This window comes from Sturnira hondurensis, unplaced genomic scaffold (genome assembly GCF_014824575.4).
Source record: "Sturnira hondurensis isolate 20B ecotype Veracruz unplaced genomic scaffold, ASM1482457v3 Scaffold0021555, whole genome shotgun sequence".
In the NCBI taxonomy this organism is placed as follows: Eukaryota; Metazoa; Chordata; class Mammalia; order Chiroptera; family Phyllostomidae; genus Sturnira; species Sturnira hondurensis.
Genome location: NW_028094186.1, coordinates 2752123 through 2777623, shown reverse-complemented (window position 1 = coordinate 2777623; position 25501 = coordinate 2752123). Strand labels below are relative to the sequence as shown.

The 25501-nt window shown below is 49.2% G+C and overlaps 1 protein-coding gene across 4 annotated transcripts; it reads right to left on the bottom strand.

Annotated features, from left to right (window-relative positions):
• Positions 1-1062: 1062 nt before the first annotated feature.
• On the bottom strand, positions 1063-24364 carry CNR2 (cannabinoid receptor 2). Of its 4 annotated transcripts, XM_037032904.1 has the most exons (4): positions 24138-24363; positions 16295-16377; positions 8389-8529; positions 1063-3638 (listed from the first exon to the last, which is right to left on the bottom strand). In XM_037032904.1, the coding sequence occupies exon 4, from the start codon at positions 3591-3593 to the stop codon at positions 2436-2438; it is 1158 nt and encodes a 385-aa protein (XP_036888799.1). In that variant the 5' UTR covers positions 3594-3638; positions 8389-8529; positions 16295-16377; positions 24138-24363; the 3' UTR covers positions 1063-2435. The 4 variants fall into 4 exon arrangements, with proteins under 4 accessions (XP_036888799.1, XP_036888800.1, XP_036888801.1 ...); XM_037032905.1 differs by lacking the exon at positions 8389-8529 and having other exon boundaries at positions 24138-24364; XM_037032906.1 differs by lacking the exon at positions 16295-16377.
• Positions 24365-25501: the final 1137 nt, after the last annotated feature.

Here is a 25501-nt window from a genome sequence, read left to right as displayed (position 1 = left end):
TGATTGGTGCCTTTAAAAGGAGACCCAAGGGAAAAGGGGGTGGAGAGGCCATGTGAAGATTAAGGCAGAGGTCAGAGTCAGGTTGCCACGAACTGAGGAACACCAGAAGCTGCCAGAAGTGGGAAGAGACAAGAAAAGATCCTCCCTTTGAACCTCTGGAGGGAGCGTGGTCCTGTCAACACCTTGATTTTGGACTTCTGGTCTCCAGAACTGTGAAAGGATAAACTTGCCTTATTTTAAGGCACTCGGTTTATGGAAAATTGTTTCATATTACTCTTCATTACAGAAGAGTAATTAATACAGGGCATAAAAAGAAGTACATGGAGAAATCATGATGATTTAAGGTTGCAGTATTCAGTAAGCTTTAAAAAAGTATTCATTTATTTATTTTTGAAGAGAGGGGAAGGGAGGGAGAAAGAGAGGGAGTGAAACATCCATGTGTGGTTGCATCTGGCACACCCCCTACTGGGGATCTGGCCCGCAACCCAGGCATGTGCCCTGACTGGGAATCGAACCAGTGACCATTCGGTTCACAGGCTGGCACTCAATCCAGTGAGCCAGACCAGCCAGGGTGCAATCTGTAAACATAAGGTCACAGAAGTTGAACACTACTTCTAATCAAATTGAATTTGACTGAACGAGGTCAAGAGGTTAGTGGTCAAGAGGGTAGGCTTTCGAGTCAGACAGAACAGGCTTGAAAATCCCAGCTTTGGGTACATATTAGCAGTGCGACCTCAGGCAAATGATATTGCCTTTTAGTGGTTTCCTCATCTGTAAAATGAGGGTACCAAACCACCTTCATCGGGTTATTGTAGAGACCAAGTGAGATATCTCACTTAAAAGTACATAGCCCATGCTCTGACTGGTGTGGCTCAGTGGCCTGGGTGTCACCCCACAAAGTGAAAGGTCACTGGTTTGATTCCCGGTCAGGCACATGCCTGGGTTGTGGGTGCAGTTCCTGGTTGGGGCGCATGCGAGAGGCAACTGATCGATGCTTCTCTCCCTCTCATTCTTCCTCTCTTACCCTCTCTCTAAGAATACATAAATAAAATCTTTTTTTTAAAATAGCACTTAGCCCAGTGCCTGGCACATAGTAAGGACTCAAGAGCACCTAGTAGGTCTATCCTGCCTCAACTAATCCCTATCATGTAGTCCTGACGATATCTTTCACTGTACCACCCACAATCACTTATTTATTTATCGGCTCTCTCCCCACCAGAATGGAGAATGTAAACCCCATTCGACGGGGCAGAGTCTTATTTATGAACATCCAGGCCCTAGCACACACCCTGGCATGTATTTAGGGGATGGGTGAAAGAGTGAATGAATAGTGGACACCTCGTCTTACAAAGTATTGAATGAAGATGTATTTAATAATTTCTTTCCTTTTATTCTGTCTTCAGTCCCTAATAACTGCATTAGAATTCCCACAATCTGCCCGCCACCAACAATTTCTCTTGCCTACTGTTTTAAGCCCCTCCCTGATTTGTAAAATATAGTGTCCTGGGATTTTCAAAAGCACAGGGCCTGTAATCTTGCTGGAGAAAATGGACTGTGGGTTGTCAGCCCTGTGCTTAGAACACAGTAAAGGCACTTCCCCCTCCTCCTATTTGCTCTGTTTCTTATTTGTCCTAGAGGTGTGGAGGAGACAGAGGGGCCTGAGATGAGAGTGAGTTGGGGGATGTATAAAATCTTTGCGAATATCTTCCTTTTCTTGGAGTCAGATTAGACTGGGACGCTGCCTGCTTCCAATGGTGCCACCAAACGGCACTTCACAGGGGTCAAGACAATTCTCTGAAGGCTCTGTGTCTCTAACGATCCCAGCCGCCGTATTCCCCAGGGACCTAACCAGTCACAGTGGCTATGAGTGGGGATTATCAGTGGTCCAGAAAGGCCATTGCCCTAATAAGATGCCTTTAACTGGAGGGCTGCTGATTACTTCCGAATGAGGTGGACGGACACCTGTGGTTTTCATCACATCACAGTTCTTGGTCCTCAGCGGGGTACGGTGACCTAAAAAGGTCCTCGGTGAACAAGGGTGACCCAGAACCAAGAAGGCCAGACAATTAAGCAGGAATAAGCTGGCCAGCCATCCACCCATACCCTGAGATCCCAGGAGAATAAGCCATTCTTCTCAGATTTTCCCCGAGCCCTTCATTGCTGAGCTTGAAGGCTCCCTCTGGGTCCTGTGGTCTCTGGAGAATGCGGGCACTGGGCCATCTCATTGAGAAGACTTTCCTGACCTGGCGTGCACTGAGCCTGCCCCAGGTGTCTTTCCTCCCATCCACCTTGCCACTCCTCACAGGGCCTGGTTGTCCAGCAGACTGTGCACAGATAGGCGCGACCAGGCTACGCTCCAGGTTGGTGCCAACACTCATCAGCAAGGAAGTTGAAGTGTTCAGGCCTCTGGGGCTGCTTCCAGTGAGATGAGAGGGTTAAGACTGCTCTCTTTCCTCCAGGGAGTGAAATGATTTCTGACTTGGCTTGTTTAAAACTCTGAAAGAGGCCTCATCAGCATCCAGAGAAGGTAGACCCCTAGAGTCTGGCCACGGGGTGATTTTCAGATCAGCCTCTGTCTCAGTGACTGAGGACCTTGGGACGTCTTCTTTTCCTTCAAGCCCATGGCCTCTCAGGTGCTTCCTCCAGCGGGCCAGGCAGTGTTGGGCAGAGGAACGGATCTCCCTACTCCGCAGGGCATAGATGATGGGGTTGACCAGGGAGTTGACAAGGCAAAGCAAGGAGCAAAAGGCGAAGACCTTCTTGACCTCGTCGCTTAGAGGGGTGGCCACACTGTAGACCATGAGGGTCAGTGCCGGGAACCAGCATATGAAGAGAACGGCCAGCACCAAGCCCAGCGTCTTGGCCAATCTCACATCGAGCCTCACCCGGGCCATTCCTGGCACCTGCCTGTCCTGGTGCTCAGCCAGGCTGGCCACATGCTGATGGGCCTTCCAGAGGACGTGCCCGTAGGTGTAGATGATGCCAGAGAAGAGGAAGGCAATGAACAGGAGCCAGCCCAGCAGATAGTTGTTGGGGATCAGAGGGAAAAGCTCAGAGCAGGAACCGGGACAGCAAGTCCATCCCATGAGGGGCAGGTAGGAGACCAGTGCCGAGAAGACCCACATGGTGCCCAGGGTCACCAGTGCCCTCCCGCGGGTGACTAGGGCTTTGTATGCAGGGGGGTAGCGCAGACAGAGGAAGCGGTCAATGGCGGTCAGCAGCAGGCTGCCTACAGAGGCTGTAAAGGTCATGGTCACGCTCCCGATCTTCAGCAGAAAGACAGCCTTGGAATCCACGCCATGAAAGACGTGGAAATTCACAAAGTTACAGGCAAAGACCACACTGGCCAGGAAGTCAGCCCCGGCCAAGCTGCTGATGAACAGGTATGAGGGCTTCCTGCGGAGCCGGTGGGAGGACAGGATCAGGTAGAGCACAGCGAGGTTCTCCAGGGCGCTCAGCAGGCCCAGTGGGGTGCACAGCACCGCGACAGCAATCTGTTGCTGTCTGCTCAGAATCATGTAATCCTTCATGGGGTTGAAATCCGAGCCGTTCTTGGAGCTGTTGGCTGCCTTCATCACCGAGCATCTCTCCATGGAACGAGTCCTTCAGATTCTGCTGGACTTGCCAAGAAGTCTTTACTGGGGTACAATGAGAACAAGAAATGAGTTTTTTTCAGCCGGCACAATTAGGACCTCACACGATCACTGACTCTAGCCAACCTTTTATCTGTGGAGATGGCTGTGTTAAAATAGTAATCTGTATTTTGTTCCTCTCTGTTTTGCCTTTTCTCCATCCTAATGGGCCACTCGGTCTGTACTGGTTGCCTTAGGAGAGGTACGTGGGAACACAAGAAGCAGAAGTGGCCTGCAAACTTTTCAGCCTTTTTTTTTCAAACAGACTAATCCTAAGACTTCCCTTTGAAAGTAAGGTAAATTTCCAGTGGTCAAAAACCAAGAGGAAATCAAAACCAAGAAAAAACGGAATCTAGAATGATAAGGTGGAGGAGTTTTATTGCTGTTGTTGTTTTTTTTGCATTGGTGTTTTTTTAAAGATTTTATTCATATATCTTTAGAGGGGAAGGGAAGGAGAGAGGAAGAGAAATATCAATGTATGGTTGCCTCTCATGAGTCCCCTGCTGGGGAACTGGCCTGCAACCCAGGCATGTGCCCTGACTGGAAATTGAACCCCGATCCTTTGGTTCGCAGGCCTGTGCTCAATCCACTGAGCTACGCCCGCCAGGGCAGTGTTTTGTTTTTTTGTGTGCCAGTTTTGGTAAATAAGTTGCTAAAGTTTAAACAACTATTTAGAGCTGGGAGACAAGACTTTGGCTTCATACCAGTAGGTTTGCCAGATACAATATAGGAGTCCAGATAAATCTGAATGTCAGGTAATGAGTCATTTTTTAGTATAAGTATATTTTAAATATTGAGAAAAAATTAAATCACCCCAATATTACAGGGGACATTATTAGATGTCATTATTACAAAGTAAACTCAAAATTTCTCTAGAGGAATATGATTTCTATCCAGGTCACACAAGAGTTCCACAAACTATACATAAAGGTCCTGTATAAAGGCTTGTGGAAGTTGAACTCACAATGCAAAATTACAAAATGCATAAGGAAACATAAACAAGGGTTAGCAGAAATGTCAGACAGTAGAATTAGACTCCCAGGAACTTCACATAATTCTTGGGTATATGTTATCAAAATGTTCAATATTAGACCTGGCTGGTGTGGCTCAGTGGATCGAGTGCTGGCCTGCAAACCAAAGGGTTGGCAGTTGGATTCCCAGTCAGAGCACATGCCTGGTTGCAGGCCAGGTGCCCAGTAGAGGGCGCCCAAGAAGCATCCACACATTGATGTGTCTCTCTCCCTCTCTAAAAACAAATAAATAAAATCTTTTAAAAATGTTTAATATTATTAAACATAAGGAATAAAAAACTAGAATACATAATGAGCGACTGGGCAGATGTGAAAAAGAATCAAATATAACAATGGAAGCGAAAAATAAAGTCATTAAAAAAAGAAACCCGTAAGGGCAGGTTAAAGAGCACCAAACACTTGTTGAAAGGCACTGATCTGGCCCCAGCTGGTGTGTCTCAGTGGATTGAGCGTGGGCCTGTGAACCACACGATCGAGGTTCGATTCCCAGTCAGGGCACATGCCTGGGTTGCAAGCCAGTTCCCAGTGGCGGACACATGAGAGGCAACCATACATTGATGTTTCTCTCCCTCTCTCCTTCCCTTCCCCTCTAAAGATACGTAAAAAAATATATATTAAAAAAAAAAGAAAGAAAGGCACTGATCTGGGAGGCAGATCCAAAGAGCTTTCTCAGGATGCAGCACAAGGAGATAAAGAGATGGAAAACATGGAAGAGAGCCTACGAGACATGAAGGATTGAATGAAAAGTTTAAATAGATCCAGCTGGAGCTTCAAAAGAGAATCATAGGAGTGGCAGTGGGCACTGGGGAGGCAGTATTCAGAGACAATTGTGGAGAATTGCCCAGAATTCTCTTGGAGGTGACTCTTCAGATTCAGCAACCAGTGAACTCCAAGCAGAATTTTGAAAGCAAAGTAATTCTACACTTACAGATCACTTACAGATATCATAATAAAACTCCAGAATACCAAGGATGAAGAGAAAAAATTAAAAGCTATCAGAAAGATGCCATACCTGCAAAGGAATCATAATTACATTTAGAAGCAGATTTCCCAATAGCCACAATAGTACCCAGAAGATAAAGGGAAGAAACCTAAACTATCACTCAGAATAAAGGAATAGAAATAGAATTGGGGACTAAATGGAAATGAAAAAAACATAATATAGAGTCTATATAAAAAAAAAGAAATAGAATTGCCCACTAACAGGCCTTGGCTGAAGGAATACCTATAGGATATACCATCAGGAGGCAGAAATTCTTCACAGAGGGAGGAACAGAAAGGCAAGAAGAAATTGTGAACAAGTAAGTTGATAAATATATAGGTAAATAAAAAATGTGTGTATAAGGCCATAATAATAATAATTAACTGATTTGGAGGGTATAAAAAAAAAGTGAAGCCCTGGCTGGTGTGGCTCAGTGAGTTGAGCCCCGGCTTATAGACGAAAAGGTTGCGGGTTCAATTCCCAGTTGGGGCACGTGCCTGGGTTGTGAGCCAGGTCCCCAGTGGGGAGTGCGCGAGAAGCAACTGATGGATGTTTCTCTCACACATCAGTGTTTCTCTCCCCTTCTTTCTCCCTCCCCTTTCTCTAAAAATAAATAAATAAGATCTTAAATAAAAAACCCCAAAGTGGGAGTACAATTGTGAATGACAGTAACACCAGCCAAGAGAGAGATGAACAGAGTTGAAGCTTTATCTAGGAGGTGAATCAAGGCATTGATCTAATGTAGGCCTTTCAAAACCAGGCATTGTCTCTTACCCAGTTGCCTACAATATTAACTGGGCTCCTTGCTTTTAGCTGGACCCATCTTGAGCCTAATTTCAACACAATAGCCAACGTGATCCTTTAAAAATGGGTCAGACCATACCACTCTCCCACCCCTGCATAGGTCCATTCCGTTCAGGGTAAAGTCCAAACTACTTACAGTGGTCTAGAGGTTTCATGTGTTCTGGCCCCATTACCTCCCTGACCCCCCTACTACCATGCTTCCGCTGGTCAACCAGCGTGAGCCAGGCCGGCCTTCTGACAGATCCAAACTCTTACTACAGAGCCTTCTCACTGGCTGTTCCCTCTGCCTGGACTCCTTCCCTAGACACATGCTCGGCTTGGTCTCTTACCTTCCTCAATTTCAGGCTCAAATTTGACCTTTTCGATATACCCTACCACACTATTAAATACCGCAACTCGCCACCCTCTTGCTCTTGTGGTCCCCTTCACTCGATTTTTTTTTCATAGCACTTATCACCTTCTAGTATATAATTTGCCCTACATAACTTACCTATTTATTATGTTTATTGTTCATTGTCTGTTTGTTCCCCTAGAATTTAAGTTCCATGAGGTCAATGTGCTGACCCTTTTCTTCACTAATATAAGGGCTTAGAATAGTACCTGCTACACAACCACAGCTCAATAAATGTGTGTGAGGTTGAATTGAAATGAAACTGAATTTTGAGCAATTTTAGCCTTTCATTCTCAGAGGCTGACAGATTAAGCCGGCATTATACTAATTAATAGGATATATAAAATTTGGACATTTGCCCTGGCTGGTGTGGCTTAGTGGGTTGAGTGCCGGCTTGCGAACTGAAAGGTCACTAGTTCGATTCCCAGCCAGGGCACCTGCCTGGGTTGCCAGCCAGGTCCCCAGTTGGGGGCGCATGAGCGGCAATCGATCAATGTATCTCTTGCACATCGATGATTTTCTTCCCCTCTTCCTCCTTTCCCTTCTCTAAAAAGTAAATAAATAAAATATGTTTTAAAACCTCACAACTTTGTTGAATAAAGTTTGAATCTTTTATCTACACTCAAAACAGAATTACTATAATTATTTTGGTGCCCATTTAAATTTTGCACCCTGTTTGGCTCGAGTGCTCAGGGAGGGGAAGTTGGGACCAGAGAGACCTGTGGCTTCCTGAACGGGTGGCTTCATGGTGTGTGTGGCAAGGGGACCTTCACAGCATTTTCAAGTCTGCCCTCACAAGGACCTCCAGGGTGTGCTCACCCTCATCCTACGGAGGAAGGAGGCTTAGGAACGGGGAGCTCTATGGGCTCCCTATCTGTAAAATGGGGATAACCAGGATAACCTGTTTTCATAGACAGATCATGAGGCTTAAGTGAATTAATACACAAAACATATTTAGATGAGAGCCTGACCCTGGGGACAGCTAGTTCTCATTTGGACCTGGCCCCGGATGACCTGGTCATTTAAGCCTGGGCACTGGGATTGGACTCCAGTTCTGTCCATAGCCACGCTGTCAAGGTGGCTGGTCTGCACTGAGATGTGCCTTTAGCGTAAAATACACACCCGACCTCAAAGACAGTATGGAAAAAACAGTGTAAAATATCTCATTCATAACTTTTTATATTGATTACAAGTAAAAAAATGATGGTATTTTGGATACATTGGGCTAAATATCTTGCCTGTTTCTTTTTATTTATTCTTTAATGTGGTTACTGGAAAATCTTAAATGACACGGTCCTGTGTTACACCTTTAGGGGACAGCTCGGCCACTGACAGCCAGGGCGGAGCAAATACCTCCGAAGCCACTGCTGACAGCTGCAGTCGGCTGGCCTGGTGCCTCGCCAGTCCCCAGGCGGTCTGCTTTCCTGCACCTCTGCCCCAAGGTTCCTCTCACCGACTTGTCTTCCTTCCTCACCTTCCTTCTGGGCCCATCTTTGGTCCAGGGAAGTCTTCCCGGATCCCGGTCACAAAACAAGCTCCCAGCCTTACCTGTATGTCTTGTAGTTGGTTCCGCATCAATTAGCCTTGTCTCCAACCAGACTGATAATTGCACTGACCAACATTCGCATGGAATTAAAATTCTACAGAATATTTTTTCGCAGCCACAGTCAAATGCCATCCATATGGACCCTGTGACATAAGAAGTGTGGTTACTGTCGTTTCGTAACAGAGGCTGAGAGGTGTTAAACCGCTTGGCAGAGGCCACACAGCCTGCCAAGGGCCGGTACTGAGCCTTCCCAGTTTTGGGGTCTTCGGAGTCCTGTACAAAGCCCGCGCACCACGCAGGACTCACTCAGTAACAGTTTAATGCACGACAACCATTTAGCTGGAAGGGGCCATCCCAAATGGAGCAGACCCCGAGTGAGCATGTAGGGGTTGGGGAGTGCACCGCATAGGGGATGGGGATGAATTAGTGGCAGAGCTGGAACTAGATTCCACAGCCCCTGAGTCACGAGACAAAATTCTTGTGCAGTAAGCTCAGAGAGGATTCTGCCCAGACAAGCTGACAGGGCACATTTCCCTGGGACAAAGGTTCTCTGTTGAATGTCGGCAAGATCACACCTGAGCTGACACAGGAAATCAGCTACTGAGTTCTCAGCCTTCGTCACGAATGAGTGACAGGCATGTGAACCTTTCTCAGCTCCCACACTTTCACCTTGACACTTCTGGAAGCTTCCTCCCTGCACCCCTGCTGCCCTCCTCTGCCCCAACCCTCTTCTCATATTTCCCTTAGAAAACAGCCCCTCCCCCACATCAGAGAATGGCTTATTCCATGCAGGGTCCAGACTAGAACAGCGATGCCTGGGGTGGGAGTGGACACGTTTGTGCCTTACCCAGGCCTGGCACGGCCACCAGTCTGTGGCTATTGTCCAAATGAGGTCAGGGCACAAAATCTGGGCATTTGGATGGAGGTCCTAAAAAGACAGCATCAGACAACCACAGAACACACAGAGCCACGGGAAAACCAGCTCCCTGCCTGCCTTGCCTCTGGGCAGACAGACATCCTCTTGGGGTCAGAGCATCTGGCTTCTAGACAGAGTCTTCCTCGGGCAAAGCCTCCTCAGAATGCCCAGCTTGGAGAGAGACTGGCTGTTTGCTGCCCGGTGAGGATGCTTTTGTTCCTCCTCTGCCTGGTCACGTGACCTTGGGCAAGTCCCTTCGACTTTCTCAGTCCCCTTTCTCATTTGCAGAATGACAAGGACAATATCTGTCCCGTTCCCCCACCAGGGCTTGGTAACCCAGTCCACAGGTAGGCTGCAATGGGATGGCAGTCCTTCCAAAGTTCATGTAAGACTTTATTTCTCTGCATTTGTGAGGTGGAAAGGGTTCAGACATTTTCCTCAGTGTGCCACTGCAGGGCCAAATATTAAGAGCCACCGAGGCACGCAGGGACATTTTGTGACCTGACTCTGTACACATGTAAGATTCAAAGAGAATCAACCAACCAACCAAGCACTTTCCCCACCTAAGAAAAATGCCAAAGCCCCACCCGACACCCTTCTCCCAGAGGTGTCCACGCTACCATGGGTGTTCAGGGGTGTCGCCTGGAGACCTGACTCAGGCTGAGGATCCGCGAAGGGAACTTGGAGGGCTGTGGAAACCGCTCAGGAAAAGGTGCTCTGGGGGGGTTTCTGACCTGAAGTGAAACTGTGAAGTAAAACAATGCCACGCTCACAGGTGGCCCCACCATTACTACTATGCTTAAAGCCTGAAGGCACTGGGGACGTGTTAGATGAGGAGGAGCATACCCCATCCCTGGAGGCTGCTACAGCTGCAACAGGAAGCTGAGGTTCAAGGCCAAGAGCCATGATTTTTATCTCTGACTGAATGTGGAGACCTGCTTTTCAGTCCCTGTTCTGCTACCAAGTGACTTTGAGCAGGTCCCTTCTCCTTTCTGGGTCTTTCTTTTCTCCTGTTTATTTATTTCATTTTTAAATACATTGTATTGATCATGTCATTCCAGTTGTCCTGTTTTTTTCTCCCCTTTATTCCCCTCTGCTCTGTAGCCCACCTCCCACCAGCATTCCCCCACCTTAGTTCATGTCCATGGGTCATATACATAAGTTCTTTGGCTTCTCCATTTCCCATACTATTCTTAACCTGCCCCTCTCTACTTTGTACCTACCATTTGTGTTTCTTATTCCCTGTGCCTTTTCTCCCCCATTCTCACCAATCCCTCTCCCCGCCGATAACCCTCCATGTGACCTCTGTTTCTGTGATTCTGTTCCTGTTTTGTTTGCTTAGTTTGTTTTTGTTTTTGTTGTTTTTTTAGGTTCAGTTGTTGATAGTTGTGAGTTTATTGTCATTTTCATGTTCTTATTTTTTATCTTCTTTTTCTTAGATAAACCCCTTTTACATTTCATACAATAAGGGCTTGGTAATGATGAACTCCTTTAACTTGACCTTTTCTGGGAAGCACTTTATCTGTCCTTTCATTCTAAATGAAACCTTTGCTGGATAGAGTAATCTTGAGTATAGGTGCTTGCCTTTCATGAATACTTTTGAATACTTCTTTCCAGCCCCTTCTTTCCAGCCCCTTGAGAAATCAGCTGGTAGTCTAATGGGAACTCCTTTGTAGGTAACTGCCTCCTTTGCTCTTGCTGCTTTTAAGATTCTTTCTTTATCCCTGGCTGGTGTAGCTCAGTGGATTGAGCTCAGGCTGTGGACCAAAGGGTCACTAGTTCAATTCCCAGTCAGGGCACATGCCTGGGTTGTGGGCCAGGTCCCCAGTGGGGGCCATGTGAGAGGCAACCAAACATTGATGTTTCTCTCCCTCTCTTTCTCCCTCCTTTCCCTTCTGTCTAAAAGTAAATAAATAAAATCTTTTAAAAAATTCTCTCTTTATCTTTAATCTTGGGTAATGTAATTACTGTGTGCCTTGGTGTGTTCCTCCTTGGGTCCCACTTCTTTGGGACCCTCTGAGCTTCCTGGACTTCCTGGAAGTCTATTTCCTTCACCAGATTAGGAAAGTTCTCCTTCATTATGTTTTTAAATAAGTTTTCAATTTCTTGCTCTTACTCATCTCCTTCTGGCACCCCTATGATTCGGATGTTGAACATTTAAAGTTGTCCTGGAGTTTTCTAAGCCTCTCCTCATTTTTTTAAAGTCGTGTTTCTTCATTGTTCTGAATGTTTATTTCTTCCTTCTGGTCCAAACTGTTGATTTGAGTCCTGGTTTCTTGCCCTTCACCGTCGGCTCCCTGTACATTTTCCTTTATTTCACTTTGCACAGCCTTCAGTTTTTCCCTCTATTTTTCGACCATATTCCACCAGTTCTGTGAGCATCCTGATCACCAGTGTTTTGAACTGTGCACCTGATAGGTTGGCTATCTCTTCATTGCTCATTTGCATTTTCTGGAGCTTTGATCTGTTCTTTCACTTGGGCCACATTTCTTTGTGTTGGCTCTCCTGTTTTGTAGTAAGGGCGGAGTCTTAAGTATTCCCCAGGGCAGGCAACCCACATCACTGTGTTGTGGTGCTATATGTGGGGGAGGGGTCCGAGAGGGAACAATGCTGCTTGTTCAGCTCTCTGCTGGCTTTTAGTCACTCCCTCCACTACCCACAAGCAAACTGAGCTCTTCTGGTGCTGATTCCCAGGTGAGTCGGTTTGTGTACATTCTAGGACCCTGTGGGTCTCTCCAACAAACTCCCGCATGAGGCTGGGAGTTTCTCCTGCAGCCTCAACCCCCACGTATTTTTACAGGCAGAAGTTTTGAGGCTTTATTTCCCCATGCAATTGCATTGCACCTTCTTGTTCTTCCCAGTTTATCCGCAAGTAAATGTGGGACCACTCACTCCGCCAGCTGCCGCCTCCCCTGGTCCACCAGCTGCTGCCTTGGTTTGATTCCTCTCCACCCTGGCTGCCCATCTCTGCCCTTCCTACTGGTCTGGATAAATATTTCTTCTGTAACTCCTTGGTTGTCATACTTCCATATAGTTCGATTTTCTGGCAGTTCTGGTTATTTTTTGTTTTTAAACAAAAAACCTGTTTGGAGAAGAAGAGAGACTTCCGCCAAGATGGAGGTGTAGGTGGAAACACTGTGCCTTCTCCCACAACCAAGTTTGAATACAACAAAGGTTTGGAGAACAAAGACGCAGCCAAAGAACAGAAAATTGAACTATACGGAAGTCCAACAACATCGAACCGTTCTACCGGATGGGTAAGAGGGGCGGAGCCAGCAGCGGAGCAGGGTCTGGCAGGAAGGATCTCCTGACCCCAGGATCCCAGGCATCGGGGTAGTGCCGGCAGACCCAGTGAGGGCTTGGGACAGCAGGAGTGAGAAGTGAGGGGACAGACCGTGCAGCCCCCAGCAACGAACCCAGCAGCGGCTGACCACGGTTGCACATTCGAGAGCAGTGGAACGAATCGAGCGGCCTGCGGTGGCGGTGCCTGCCAGTGCCTTCCTTTGGCCCCGCCCCCACATACAGCGTCACAACCCAGCGACTGGGCCGCCAGGCCCTGGTGAACACCTAGGGCTCTGCTCCTCATAGGCACGTAACAGGCACGAACAATCCAAACTATGGCTCAAGAAGAACTCAAAGCCCCAGAGCCCATAACTCTAAGTGACCAGGAAATAGCAAAACTCTCAGATGCACAATTCAAGACACTGGTGATCAGGATGCTCACAGAACTGGTTGATTATAGTCACAAATTAGAGGAACATATGAAGGCTAAACTAATTGAAATGAAGGGAAATGCACAGGAAACCAATATTGATGGAAAGGAAACTGGGACTCAGATTAAGGGGGTGGACCAGAAGGAAGGAAGAAATGACCAAACAGGAAAAAGTAAAGTTACAAGAATTCAAAAAAAATGAGGAGACGATTAGGAACCTCCAGGACATGATTAAACGTTCCAACATCCGAATTATAGGGGTACCAGAAGGGGAAAAGAAACAGCCACGAGTGGAAAATTTATCTGAACAAATAATAAAGGAGAACTTCCCCAGTCTGACAAAGGAAATAGACTTCCAGGAAATCTAGGAAGCTCAAAGAAGGAACACACCAAGGCACATCATAATTACATTACCCAAGATTAAAATGAAGGAGAGAATCCTAGAAGCAGCAAGAGAAAAGGGGACAGTCACCTACAAAGGAGTTCCTATCAGACTGTCAGCGGATTTCTCAAAAGAGACCTTCCAGGCAAGAAGGGGCTGGAAAGAAGTATTCCAAGTCATGAAATCCAAAGACCTACAGCCAAGACTGCTCTACCCAGCAAAGCTTTCATTTAGAATGGAAGGACAGATAAAGTGCTTCTCAGACAAGGTCAAGTTCAAGGAGCTCATCATCACCAAGCCCTTATTATATGAAATGTTAAAGGGACTTATCTAAGAAAAAGAAGATAAAAATAGGAACAGTGAAAGGACAGCAAACTCACAGTTACTAACAACCACACCTAAAACAAAAGCAAACCAAGAGGACAGCTAGATCAGGAGCGGAACCATAGAAATGAAGAACACATGGAGGGTTAGCAACAGGGGAGTAGGAGGAGGAGAAGGAGGGAGAAGAGTCAGAAAATAAGTAGCATAGACGGTAGGTAAAAAATAGATAGGGGGAGGGCAAGAATAGTAGGGGAAATATAGAATCTAAAGAACTTGAGACACGTGGACATAAACTAAAGGGGGGAAGGGTGGGGGGGTGTGTAGGGTGGAGGTGAATGAAGGGAGGAATAGAACAACTGTAATGGTATAATCAGTAAAATGTATTAAAAAAGAAAAGAAAAGAAGAAGAAGAAGGAGGAGGAGGAGAGGGAGGAGAAGGAGGGTGAGGGAGGTAGCTGGGAGGGGGAGGGGGAGGGAAAACAGGAGGAGGGCAGTAGGAGTAAAAAGAGAAAGAAGAGAACAAAGAACAGAAGCAGAAGAAAAAAGCAAAAATTAGTAAAATTATAAACAAAAAATTATTAGAGAAAATCAATAAATATAAAAGCTGGGTCTTTGAATGATCAAAAAAAAAAAAAAAGAAGAAAAAACCTGTTTGTCCTGGCTGGTGTGACTCAGTGGATTGAGTGCTGGCCTGTGAACTGAAAGGTCTCTGGTTGGTCGGGGCACATGCCTGGGCTGTGGGCCAGGTCCCCAGTAGGGGGCGTGAGAGAGACAACTGGTCCGTGAATCTCTGACACATGGATGTTTCTCTCCCTCTCCTTCTTCCGCCTTTCCCCTCTCTCTAAAAATAAATAAATAAAATCTTTAAAAATAAATAAATAAAATGGACTTCTCGAATGAATGAACAAATGTCTATTAGGAAAAAAGGAAGCTTCTTCAGACACATGTCTGTATTTCCTTTTTCCTCAGCTGCCAGGAAGCTGCCAGGAAGCAATGTAAGGTCATTTAAGGTCAATTCACTTAATTGCTTCTATTAGTGGTTTCTGAAATAAAATACTTTGCTTGTACTTCAACTCCCTAATTCGTAATATAGGTTACCTCCAGTCCTTTTAGGAAAGAATTAATAATTTACAGAATTAGGGCAAAAGATTATCCCTGAAGTCCTCCATAATTCCTCTCTCAAACGTCTATTGGTTGTCACTGAAGCCCAGTCCCCATGAGTCTGCCCTATGGGGCTGAAGGATCCCATCCCAAGCCTGCTTCCCGCCGCCGCCATTCACCACCCAGAGGTCTGTGGGGGTCACCGCCTGATGTCCGGATTCACATCTTCCCTGGACCTCCCATCCTCAGCTGCTGTATCGCCTCCAGCCTCCCTCCTCGGAGGAATGGGGCCAGCTGGTGTCCTAGGCCTCTTTCCACTGTAGGAAGGTTAAGTTCCAAGGCTTAGGAATGAAATGCTGTCGGGTTCAAATCCCAGCTCTGCCACTGGTGGGCTGTGCGACCTTGGGGCAAGTTGCTTAAACTCTCTGAGCCTCAGTTGCTTCATCTGTGACTAGAGAAGCTAATCCTCACATTTTTCATGTGCCCATTAAATCATTATTTCAAACAAACCAAGCAGTAGCTGGGCTGCCTGATGGAACTGGAGCACGTGCGGTGTGTGGAAAGAAAAGGGCCCCAAGTTGGGAAGCAGGTACGCAGGGTATGAGCCCTGGCTCTGGCACCAGTTAGTTCTATGGAGAAGTCACTTATTGCCACTGGAAAAAAACATTGGCTGATAATGATGATGAGTGCTAGGCATCGTTGTCTCATTTAAGCCTCCAAATCACCCTATGAGGCTAGTATTATTATTTTCCATCTTTCACAGGTGAGAAAATTGGGGCCCAGAGATGTGAAGAGACTTGCCGTGGACACTGGGAACCCATGGTCCTGTCCACTCCTCTGAAGACTGGGTCCATCTGTCCTCTCCCTTCTACACTGGCTCTCCCACCCCCGGGCAAATACTTGGCACACTATTTGACTGATCTGAAATCTGCCCACAGGGCAGTTTTGTTGAATACATCCAAATACCTTCTTCCTCTTTCCAACTACTGAATACCCACTGCAACTTCCCTTTTAAAGAATGTACTAACAATACCCACATTTTTTTCACACTTGATAGTTTGCACAGAAGGCTCCTGGCTATCAGCCGAGGCAGGTCACTGTTCTCTAAGCAAACAGGTTCAGAGAGGGCGTGTCCCTTGCCCCAAATTTCACAGCCAGTGGCAGGACTTGAGCCCTCGTGCTGGGATACGGTCAGGTTGGTCCAGGGCCAGGAGCTGTGTCGTGACCCTGAGCAGAGTGCAGGGCCCCGACAGTGGACACAACCTTTTGTCTTTAGTCTCAGGGGGAAATAACATCTCTTTTCTCTCTCCTTTTGGCTTTTTCCCTCTTCTGATCAGTTTCACTCACCACCACCGTGATGGCTGCCATTGGCTGGACTAGAATTTAGTTTTGCCCCCCAGCCTGATGGAGTCCTGACCTTCTCACCCCCAAGGATTTACCATTCCGGCTGGCGGGCTTAGGAAGCAGACAGACCTGAGTTCCAGTCCTGGCTCAGCAAAGTGTTAGCTGTGTGCCCTCGGATGAAGTACTTCGCTTCTTTTCCTCAGTTTCCTCATCTGTAAAATGGGAATAACAAGTTGTAACTATCTCATCAGTGGAGCGAGGCACAAGGATTAACGGAATCGCTTCATGCTTAATACAGTACCTGGCACACAATAAGCCCTCCACTCATGGCAGATTTCATGTGTAGGCCACAAAGAATATGTATACATATTACACCTTTCTCCTCCTTTTCCCAACTTCCTTGATAGTTGGTGGCAAATGAGAATGACAACGTTGTCTCTGTTGTGCTTTGGGCTGGTGGAGGGGGCGGTCGAAGAGGGGGGCGAGAGGCAGGAGGGAGGGGCGAGGTAGCAGAACAGAGGGAGAAGACCCCGTCGCCGTTTGGTCTCCCACCCAAGTCCTAGCCAGGCCCGACCCTGCTTAGCTTCTGCGATCAGAGGAGATCTGGCGTGTTCAGGGTGTATGGCCGCAGACTCCTGTTGCCATTTGGGATTTTAGAGTTGTGTGAACGGGAAGCTGCATGCGTGTGGGGAGCCCAATGGCTTGTCCACCAGCCTGGGATGAGGCGGTCAGCACCTGTCGGTCCGTCTCCAATCATGACAAGAGCCCTGGACCAAGGACACGAGAATCTAGATTCCAGTTCCAGTTTTGGGTGGAACTGGGGGCTTGGGGAACCTCAGACAAAACAGCATCTGCAGCCGGGGGCGTTGGTGAGATCTCAGAGGGTCCTTTCAACCTGGAAGCTGTTCAGCGAACCACCCACACAAGGTGGGGGCGGGGGTGCTGCCAGGCCGCCTGAGAGCCGGCGTGAGAAAATCGGCTCAGGAAGCCCCGAGCCGCAGCTGGCAGACGCGGTGCTCTCAGCGTTTCTGTGCGTCCCCGAACGAAAAGTTACTCAGGCCCTGCAGAGCTTCGGCGGGTGGAGGTTACATCCACCAGTCACGACTGTATTGGAAAATAAAACTCTCAACTTAAAAAACGTCTTTCATACGCCTAACACATGTTAATAGACACAATGTGTTTTTAATAAAAACAACTTTCGGGGGCAAATCTCTTAATTGTCTGGCAGCTGGGTTTTCACCCATCTCTGCACCCAACCTGCTGTGACACATCGTTGTGGTTAAAATGTGTGAAGAGAACGAATTTGTCGCTGTCCCCTCAGGCTTCCTTTGTGGCAGGCACTCCGAGGGGCTTTTTACCTGCATTGTCTCCTTTGTCCTCCAAACTGCCCTTTGCAGGTAGATGTCTCGGTTTCACCATCTCATAGACGCGGAGGGTGAGGCTCAGATGGATGGGCTGGGCCAGGAGTCCCACGGCTCGTAGGGGGCAGGATCAGAGCGCCGACCCCGGCGGCTGTGACACCTGGTGTCAGACACTGCCCACGGAAGATGGAGGGGCGCGGGGGTCTTTAACACTCTGGGCAACAGCCTCTTCCCTGGTCTCCGCTCGCCATCCTTCCCTCCTTGGCCCGGTTTCCAACCAAGGTGCCCAGCGCCACTCGTGGCCGCTAGGACTCTCAAATGTCCGCTCTGAGAGAGAGCCTTGCTGTCCACCGCTGCGTCCCTAGTGCCCGGAACTCTGGCTACACAGGGCAGCTGCTCCGTCAGCATTTGTGGAACGAATTGGTTCAAGGGGGTTCTCCCCGATGCTTGTGAAGATCCTCAAGGACAGTTACGCTTTTCAGGACTTTCAGAGTGGGCACAACGGATCTTATTTATGGGGGGAGAGGCGGCTTGCTGGAAGCACAGCAGCAAGAAAGGCATGGCCGGCTTGACAGTTATTTATTTCAAAAGGGCCTCTCAAAGGACCTGTGGTGACAGGGCTTAGGAACAGATTTTTAGAGCCTAACTTGCCCCTCAGTAAATGTGTGGGTCTGGGGGGGCGAGGGGTCCTGGGGGAGGGTACCTGAAGACCCATGGCTTGCATGCACTCAGTTTATCCTCACAATAAGCCAGGAAGGGCGGTGCTATCTCTGTGGCCTCTGTTTTACAGACAGGGAGGCAGGAGCGCAGACAGATGAGTGACTTGCCCAAGGTCAGATACAGGGGCAGAGCCCATTGGACCCCAGACTCAGACCATAATCATCACACTTCCTGCTTCCAGCTGCTCAGCTGGCTCCTGTGACCTTCTCTAGGGGACCTCTGTCCCTTCTGGGGGACGTCTTGAAATACTGTAAGACAAACTCCCTTGTTTCCTGCTTCGCCAGATCCCGACATTCCAGGGCTGAAGGGTGTTCAGTCCCTTGCAATTCAGGGAGCATCACTCGGATTCGAGGCCCTTTATTTTTATTGTTGTAATAGGGACAAAAAGGCCTGTTCCTTTCTTAGAAAAAAATAAAACTCAGCACAGAAAATTTGGAAACTCAGTCATACTAAAGTATGAGTGACTGATAACAGTGTCTGGATCTCCTTCACCCCGGGGGCAGCTTGCTACTGCTGACAACTCGGCCACTGGCCACTGGGAAGTGTGTGTGTGTGTGGTTGGGGAGCAGTTGGGTTTGGGGGATGTTGTTAAAATTACACCTGGAAGTGGTAGGTGCCTCTCCTGCCCACCCAGTGTTCTCTGTAGGACAATGAGGCATTATAACCAGGGACACAGAGGCCTTTTGGATCATGACAAGGACACCTTTTCACGGTGACCTCTCCATACAGCAGAGAGTAGGAAAGGGTTCCTCTCTGGGTGGGTATTCTGAATCACCTGCAGTTTTCCTCCAGGTTGGTCTGCCTCTTCCTGGCTTGGCCAGATCCCTGCTTGAAATCTGATTCTGGTTGTTCCCAGCGTTGCAGCAGAGGGTGGGGGCTGGGATGCAACGGGTTCCCCGAGCAGAGGTGGGGTGACCCGAGGATGACATGAAGAGCCCTGGAGGCTCAACTCTTGAAACACTGGTGACCATTACGATGACAGCAGGTCAATCTGAATGAGTGCTCACCGCATGCTGCGTCCAGTGCCACTCCGCACACTCTGCACGATACGTCCTACATCCTTCCCAACAAGTCAACAGGGGGCTGCTACCACCTCCACTTCCTAATGGAGCAAACTGAGTCAGCACGAGCCAGTGGCTGACTCACGGGGCTCCGGGCCACTAGGATCCGTGAGTGGTGTCAAAGTGGCTGCAGGGTCACAGGGACAGCTGGACAGAGCCTGATGATAAATTAAACCTGGTGTGTGTACTCGGGGCATGGAGAAAAGAGGAGAGGGGACTGCCTTCGGGGGAGCCGATCCTTGTGGCCGCGCCATCTACCCGACTAGAGTAGAATGAATTCGTGTGCGTGCGTGGGTTTGTTTGGCTTGGGGGCCGTCGGGCTGTGGAGAAGAAAGCACATCATGCTGATCCCACCCAGTGCGCACGGTGACTGGATTTCTACCACCTGCTTCAGTGAAGAGAGGCGGCACACGCACAGGTTTAAGAGGCAGCCCTAAGCCGCAGTTGTGAGTCCTGGCTCTGCCCCTTACCAAATCTGTGGCTCCTGGGGCAAATGACTCCCCTCTCTGAGCCTCAGTGTCCTCCTCTGTAAAATGGGAACGGTGACAGCGCTTCCACCCCGGGCTGTTGGGAGGAGTACTTGGTGTGGGCGGCAGAGTTTCTTTGGCTTCCCGTCTTCAGTCATTGGTTTATTAAGGATGTAAATGACATGATATAAGATTAAATAAGACCACGTGTCCTCCAAAGCCCCTCCAGGGGCGGAATGTTAAGCAGGCAGGTCAGGAGCCATGCGATCGTTACTGGTTTGGTCACTTCTTACTGCTGCATTTGTGGGTTGATTCGTTTGTTTTTCCTCCTTCCCAGAAGGGGGCCTTGTCTCGTCCTCTCCACGCCCTCAGAACCTTCCGTCCCAACTTCGTACACGGCGGGTGTTCAATAGATGGGGTGGAATGGATTACTGCCCTTGACTGGGCCTGCAGTAGCTCACCACGATACACAAGTTTCTAATATATATATTTTCCCCTTAACATAAATATATACTTTTTATTCCGCCCACCTCCTCTGCCCACTCTCTTTAGGCGACCTTCAGCTGTGCTCTATGTCTGAGGGTCTGTTTCTCCTTCGTTTTGTTTTTTTAGATTCCACATATAAGTGAAATGATACGATATTTATCTTTTTCTGTCTGGCTCATTTTCCTTAGAATAATACGCTCACTGCTGCTTTTGGTTTTTCCATTTATCCTAAGAAACTCTCACACTGGGAAAGATATCTTTTAAATAGTAAAATAATTATTCATCGATTAAAAAAGGGAGCCCTAGGTGGTGTGGCCCATGGATTGAGTGCCGGCTTGTAAACCGAAAGGTCACTAGTTCAATTTCCTGTCAAGGCACATGCCTGGGTCACGGGCCAGGTTCCCAGATGGGGGCGTGTGAGAGGCAACCAATTGATGTTTCTCTTCCTCTCTTTCTCCTTCCCTTACCCTGTCTCTGAAAATAAATAAATAAAATCTAAAAAAACAAAAAAATGGAAACAGGCACCATGATCCTGTCTGATGTGAACTTTCTGGAATACCTCTCTTTCTGTTGGAAAAAGCTGGTGAAGTAGTGGAAGGACGCACTTGAACTTGACTCTTGCCTCTGCCATTTACCTGCCATGTCTGAACCTTGGCAGCCTCATCTGTTAAGTGAGTAGTATTAAGAATGGCCTCGTGCGAGGACTAGAGAAGCCTCTTGCTCCCCCTTGGTTCTCGGCAGACACCCATCCCTGCTTCCAGCTCCTTCAGATTCCCCAGGACCCAAACAGGTCCACGAGATACACAGAAGGCAGGCTCATTGAATTCTGGCAGAGGCAAGGCCATGAACGCAGCTGTGCTTCTCAAAGAGGAACTTCAGGGTAGCTCCGATCCCCAGGGAGAGGTAGGTGGGGGGCTGCCTCTAATTGCTTTGTGAGCAGAAAATTGGGGGCCTCCCCTGTAGGGTTGGGAGCCAGCTGGGGAGGAGGGAAACAGCTAAACCCACAGGACACCCAACTCAACCTATTTCTGCCCCAAGGTCTTGCCAACATCCACCCCATTTGGATGGGATTCCAGCAGCCTTCCCATCTGGTCTGTCTACCCCAAGGATCTGCTCTTGTCTGCCATTCTATCTCCTTGGCCTTTGGACTCTTCTTTCCTGTAGCATGGGGTTGGGGGCAGGACACACTTCATGCTCTGCGGATGTTCCCTCTTCCCAGGAGATGGAGGGAAGGGGGACTGGTTCACCCTCTCCTGAGCTCTGCTGGAAGAGAGCTGGCCGTGTTTCCAGCCTGCGTTGCACCTAGCGCTTTCCTGCCACAGAGCACCGTTCCAGATTCAGGCTCACCTGGGTGTGTGCTCTGGCTCTGTGGTGCACCACGAGCTATGTGATCTTTCACACGGCCGTACACCTGTGTGAGCTTGTTTCTCACCTCTCAAGTGGGGGCAGTGACAGCATCTCCCTCATAGGCTGCACCGAGGACGGAGCGAGGGGATTCTTGGTGCTAGCAGAGCCCTAGCGTGTAGTGAGTGCTCCATAAATGTTAACTTAAGAAAATAAAGAAGCACCCCTTGGAGGCGGGTTGGTAATGCTGTTTGTAGTTTCATTTTTTAGAGTTGGAGAAACTGAGTTTTGGAAAGGAGATGGAACTCATCCAAAGTTGCCTGCCCAGTTGGTGAGGGGACTTAGGTCTCCTGCAGGATTCAGGGGAGAGAGCACAAGTTTTGGGGTCCACAGACCTGCGCTCCACACCTGCTTCTGGGGTCCTCGGTCACGTGACCCGGAGCAAATCACCACTGCCTGTGGGCCTTGGTTTTCCTTCACTGTAAGGCAGGGCTGCGGCGACTCCCTTCAAAGAGCCCCCTGCGCAGCTCCTGGCTCAGGGACTTTTTGCGGGGGTGGAAGTAGAAAGCAGAAGCCACTTGAAGACCGCCTTTCTTCCTGTCCTTTGTGAAACTCTGAGCTCAGCAAGAAGGTTCGGCTGGTGTCCCAGGTGGGTGGAGAGAGAGGAGCCTGTGAGCCCAGGCCGGGGAGAGGAGAGACGACCCAGAGAGGAAAGGGGCCCAAGGTCATGGTGCCTTGGGAGTTGGGGACTTGGGCTCTGCTTCCTGCAAGGGCGCCGGGGAGATGGCAGTCCTCTGGGGAAGCTGCTAGGGGGGCACCCCTTGGAGGTTGAACTGATGATGCAGTGAATTTGAATCTTAACAAAGAATCTGGACTCCAGTCACGCCAAGGAAAATAGATCGGGTTGGACTTCAGGGGACCAAGCCCCTTGGGACAAGGGGCATCCATTCCAGGAGGAGCCAGTGTGCCACGAAGACCAGGGGCCTTGCTCACACTGTGCCCTGCGTGTGACCCTCAGAGGCAACATGCTGCGCTGGGAAGTGCAGGTGGAGGTGGGGGAAGCTCAGGTGACACTGAGATTTAACTACCAACCCGCCCAGTAGGATGAGGGTTCGGGGTAGGGTTAGGGCTCAGAGTTCTATCGAATGTGCTGTAATAAAAATGAATTAAAGGACCATTTCTGTGCTCATCTGAGAGCAGGCAGTGAGATTAAGAGGTGGAGCCAGATGAGGAGGGGAGAGACTGGTGCTGAAGGGCTCTGCTCCGTGGAGCTGGGCTGCCAGTTTGCCCCTGCTGAACCACCTTAATATCCGCAACTGGCCAAAGTGTAAAGGATGGGTCTCATTGGTAGAAATTGATGCTGGTCCCCAGGGCAGGTGAGGGGGCTCCCTCCAGGGGAGCCGCAAAGTGGTTACAGAGCTGGGGCCAGAGTCCTGGCGGCGCCACCTTCCAGGGTCTCCCCAGACCCTCCCCTGACTCAGCCCTGGGGCTCCAGGTGTCTACACGCCACACATTCAAGGGCGAGTGGTCACGGCTTCATGTATTCTCATTTCTCATCCACAGCAAGGGCAGGTGGGGTGAAGACCCAAATCTCCACCACAGTCGTTCTGAGCCCAGCGAAGGTCCCCATCCTGGCACCCACATCATTCAGTCAACCCACAGGCCTCGTCGTGGTGTTCTGGGGCAGAATTTCTCAGAAGAGCCAGCCGAGGGGGAGAGCAGTGGGGCGGTTTACCCCAGGCTGTGGGGTTGGAGAGACAGCGCCAGGGCCTCCACGGGGCACCAGCCCGGGGGTGCACTCATAAACACCACTGTCCCACTGGGTGGAACCTCCAAGAAGGAGCCCCTGGTCTCCTGGGTCTCGGTGCACTAGGCTGCCCTCCACTTCTGAGCCACCCCAGTTGGGACTGCAAGTCTTTCTGTGCCTCAGTTTCTCCATCTGTAGAACGAGGGCACTTAGACTCACCACATGATCTCTAAGTCTTCTTCCAGCCTTCTTCTTTTGGGGTTCTATCCTGGCCCCCATCTGCTATTCAAGCCTGTGCCTTGGAAGGCAGAAGTGTCTGGTGGTTAAAGAGCAAGCTGCAGAGCCAGAATACCCATGCAAGCCCAGCACTGTCATTTAATGCCTGGGTGACTTTAGGTGAGGTGCTCAGCACCCTTCTGTAAAGTGAGGAATAACAATAGTACTTATGTACGGTTGGTGGTTGTGAGGATTCAGTAGACGATGAAATGCCCCAGAGCAGTGCCTGGTACACAGTAAGGCCATCTGTGTGTGGGTGACTATCACCTTCTGTCCCCTGTCCTTGGTGGATAGGATTTTTGTCATGTCCACCTTTGAGGACCACACCAGCCCTAAGCCGTCCCGTGACTGGTCCTTAAAAGCCCCAGGAGTCCTCATATAACATCAGTCCCTCACCCCAGGCGGGCCCACGCAGATTCTCACATCCCAGGACGAAAGGGGTATGGTAACTACACAGGTTTTCTGGAATGACAGAGAAGCCACAAATAAAAGAACAAAAGAGCTACTCACAGATTCTGTGGCTGAGCCCTGCGCCTGCTGGGAGTTGAGGAGACCTGGTGACCTGGTGTCTGAGATGTGGCCCTGGGTCCCAATCAGAGTTGCCAGGAGCTGCCCCCTCAACCAGCTTTCTCTTGCTTTTGTTCTCTCTCACATCACAGATGAGTGAGCTGGGGAGGTCTGGTCTTCCGTCCCTGTCACCACTTCCCCTCTGGGTCCCCATGGCCACAAGGTTCTTGCCAGCAGCACAGTAGAGCTGTTTCTCAGGAGGAACTCAGAGTGCAGGGCTTGGGTGTGGGCCCTGGGGTCCAGGGATTGGGGTCCAACCCAGCCCAGTTGTAATGCCCTTGAGCTGTTCACTTAAGCTCCCTCAACCTCACTTTCTTCGTGTGTGAAATGGGGATACTGCGCCAGCCTTACACGGATCACCTGAAAGGACATTCCATCCCACCGCCTCTTCCCCGCCAGACCGGAGCTTCGGAATCCAGACAGCTGCAGGTGCCCGGTGCAAGGTGCGAACAGCTGACGGATGCTGGTGTGGGGCCATCAGGAGTGGTGGGCGCTTTGGGGGAGCACGTGACCCAGCCAAAGTGACACAGAGATCTGATCAGATCACTGGAGAGAAGTAGGGAGGGGCCGCAGGAGGAGTTTGCCCAGGCGACGTCAACAGTCTAGGACGGGATTGGCTGAGAAGCTGCGGTCCTCCAGAGCTCCGGGAGGTGAAAAGAGAAGGAGCTCTCTGGCTCTAGGGCTCTCTCAGGCTGTCTTCCTTGAGGATACACTGGTGACCGTGCGGCAGCTGCCTGCATTTCCCAACGGACAATGGATGGCATTTTGGATGGAAAAGAACTCCGGGCGCAGGCTAGGATCGGGCTGGCCTGGCCGAGGGTGGCAGGGTTATTCTTCCCTGGGTGGTCTATAGCACAAGTGGCAAACACCGGGCCTGCAGGCCAAATCCGGCCCTCCACCTTGTTTTATCCGCCCAGCACCTTGTTTCTACCCTGTGGCAGCACCGAGCTCCTTGCCCCTAGTTAAGGAGTAGCTACATTTATACAGTCCTAAAATTACATCCGGCCCTTTGAAGGCAACCTCAAGACTAATGTGGCCCCTGGTGAAAATGAGTTTGACACCCCTGCTTTAGAGGGAACAGGCTCTGAGGTTGAAGCCTGCCATGCTTCCAAAATTGTGTAGCTTTTGTATCTTATGTTGTTTAACTTGTAAACTAACCCTGTAGAAATAAGGTGTTTAAAACTAACAGGGGACAGGTAGAACCCAGGTGCTAAAGAGTTGAGCCTTAATGAATAGACTTAAGTGACTAATGCATGTGGAAGCTGTTATTCCAAAACTGTGAAGCTTTTGAATGAAGACTCCTTTCC

Bases quoted from the DNA above. Each gene is read 5' to 3' on its own strand.
- CNR2 (XM_037032905.1), bottom strand. From the start codon at position 3,593: ATGGAGAGATGCTCGGTGATGAAGGCAGCCAACAGCTCCAAGAACGGC.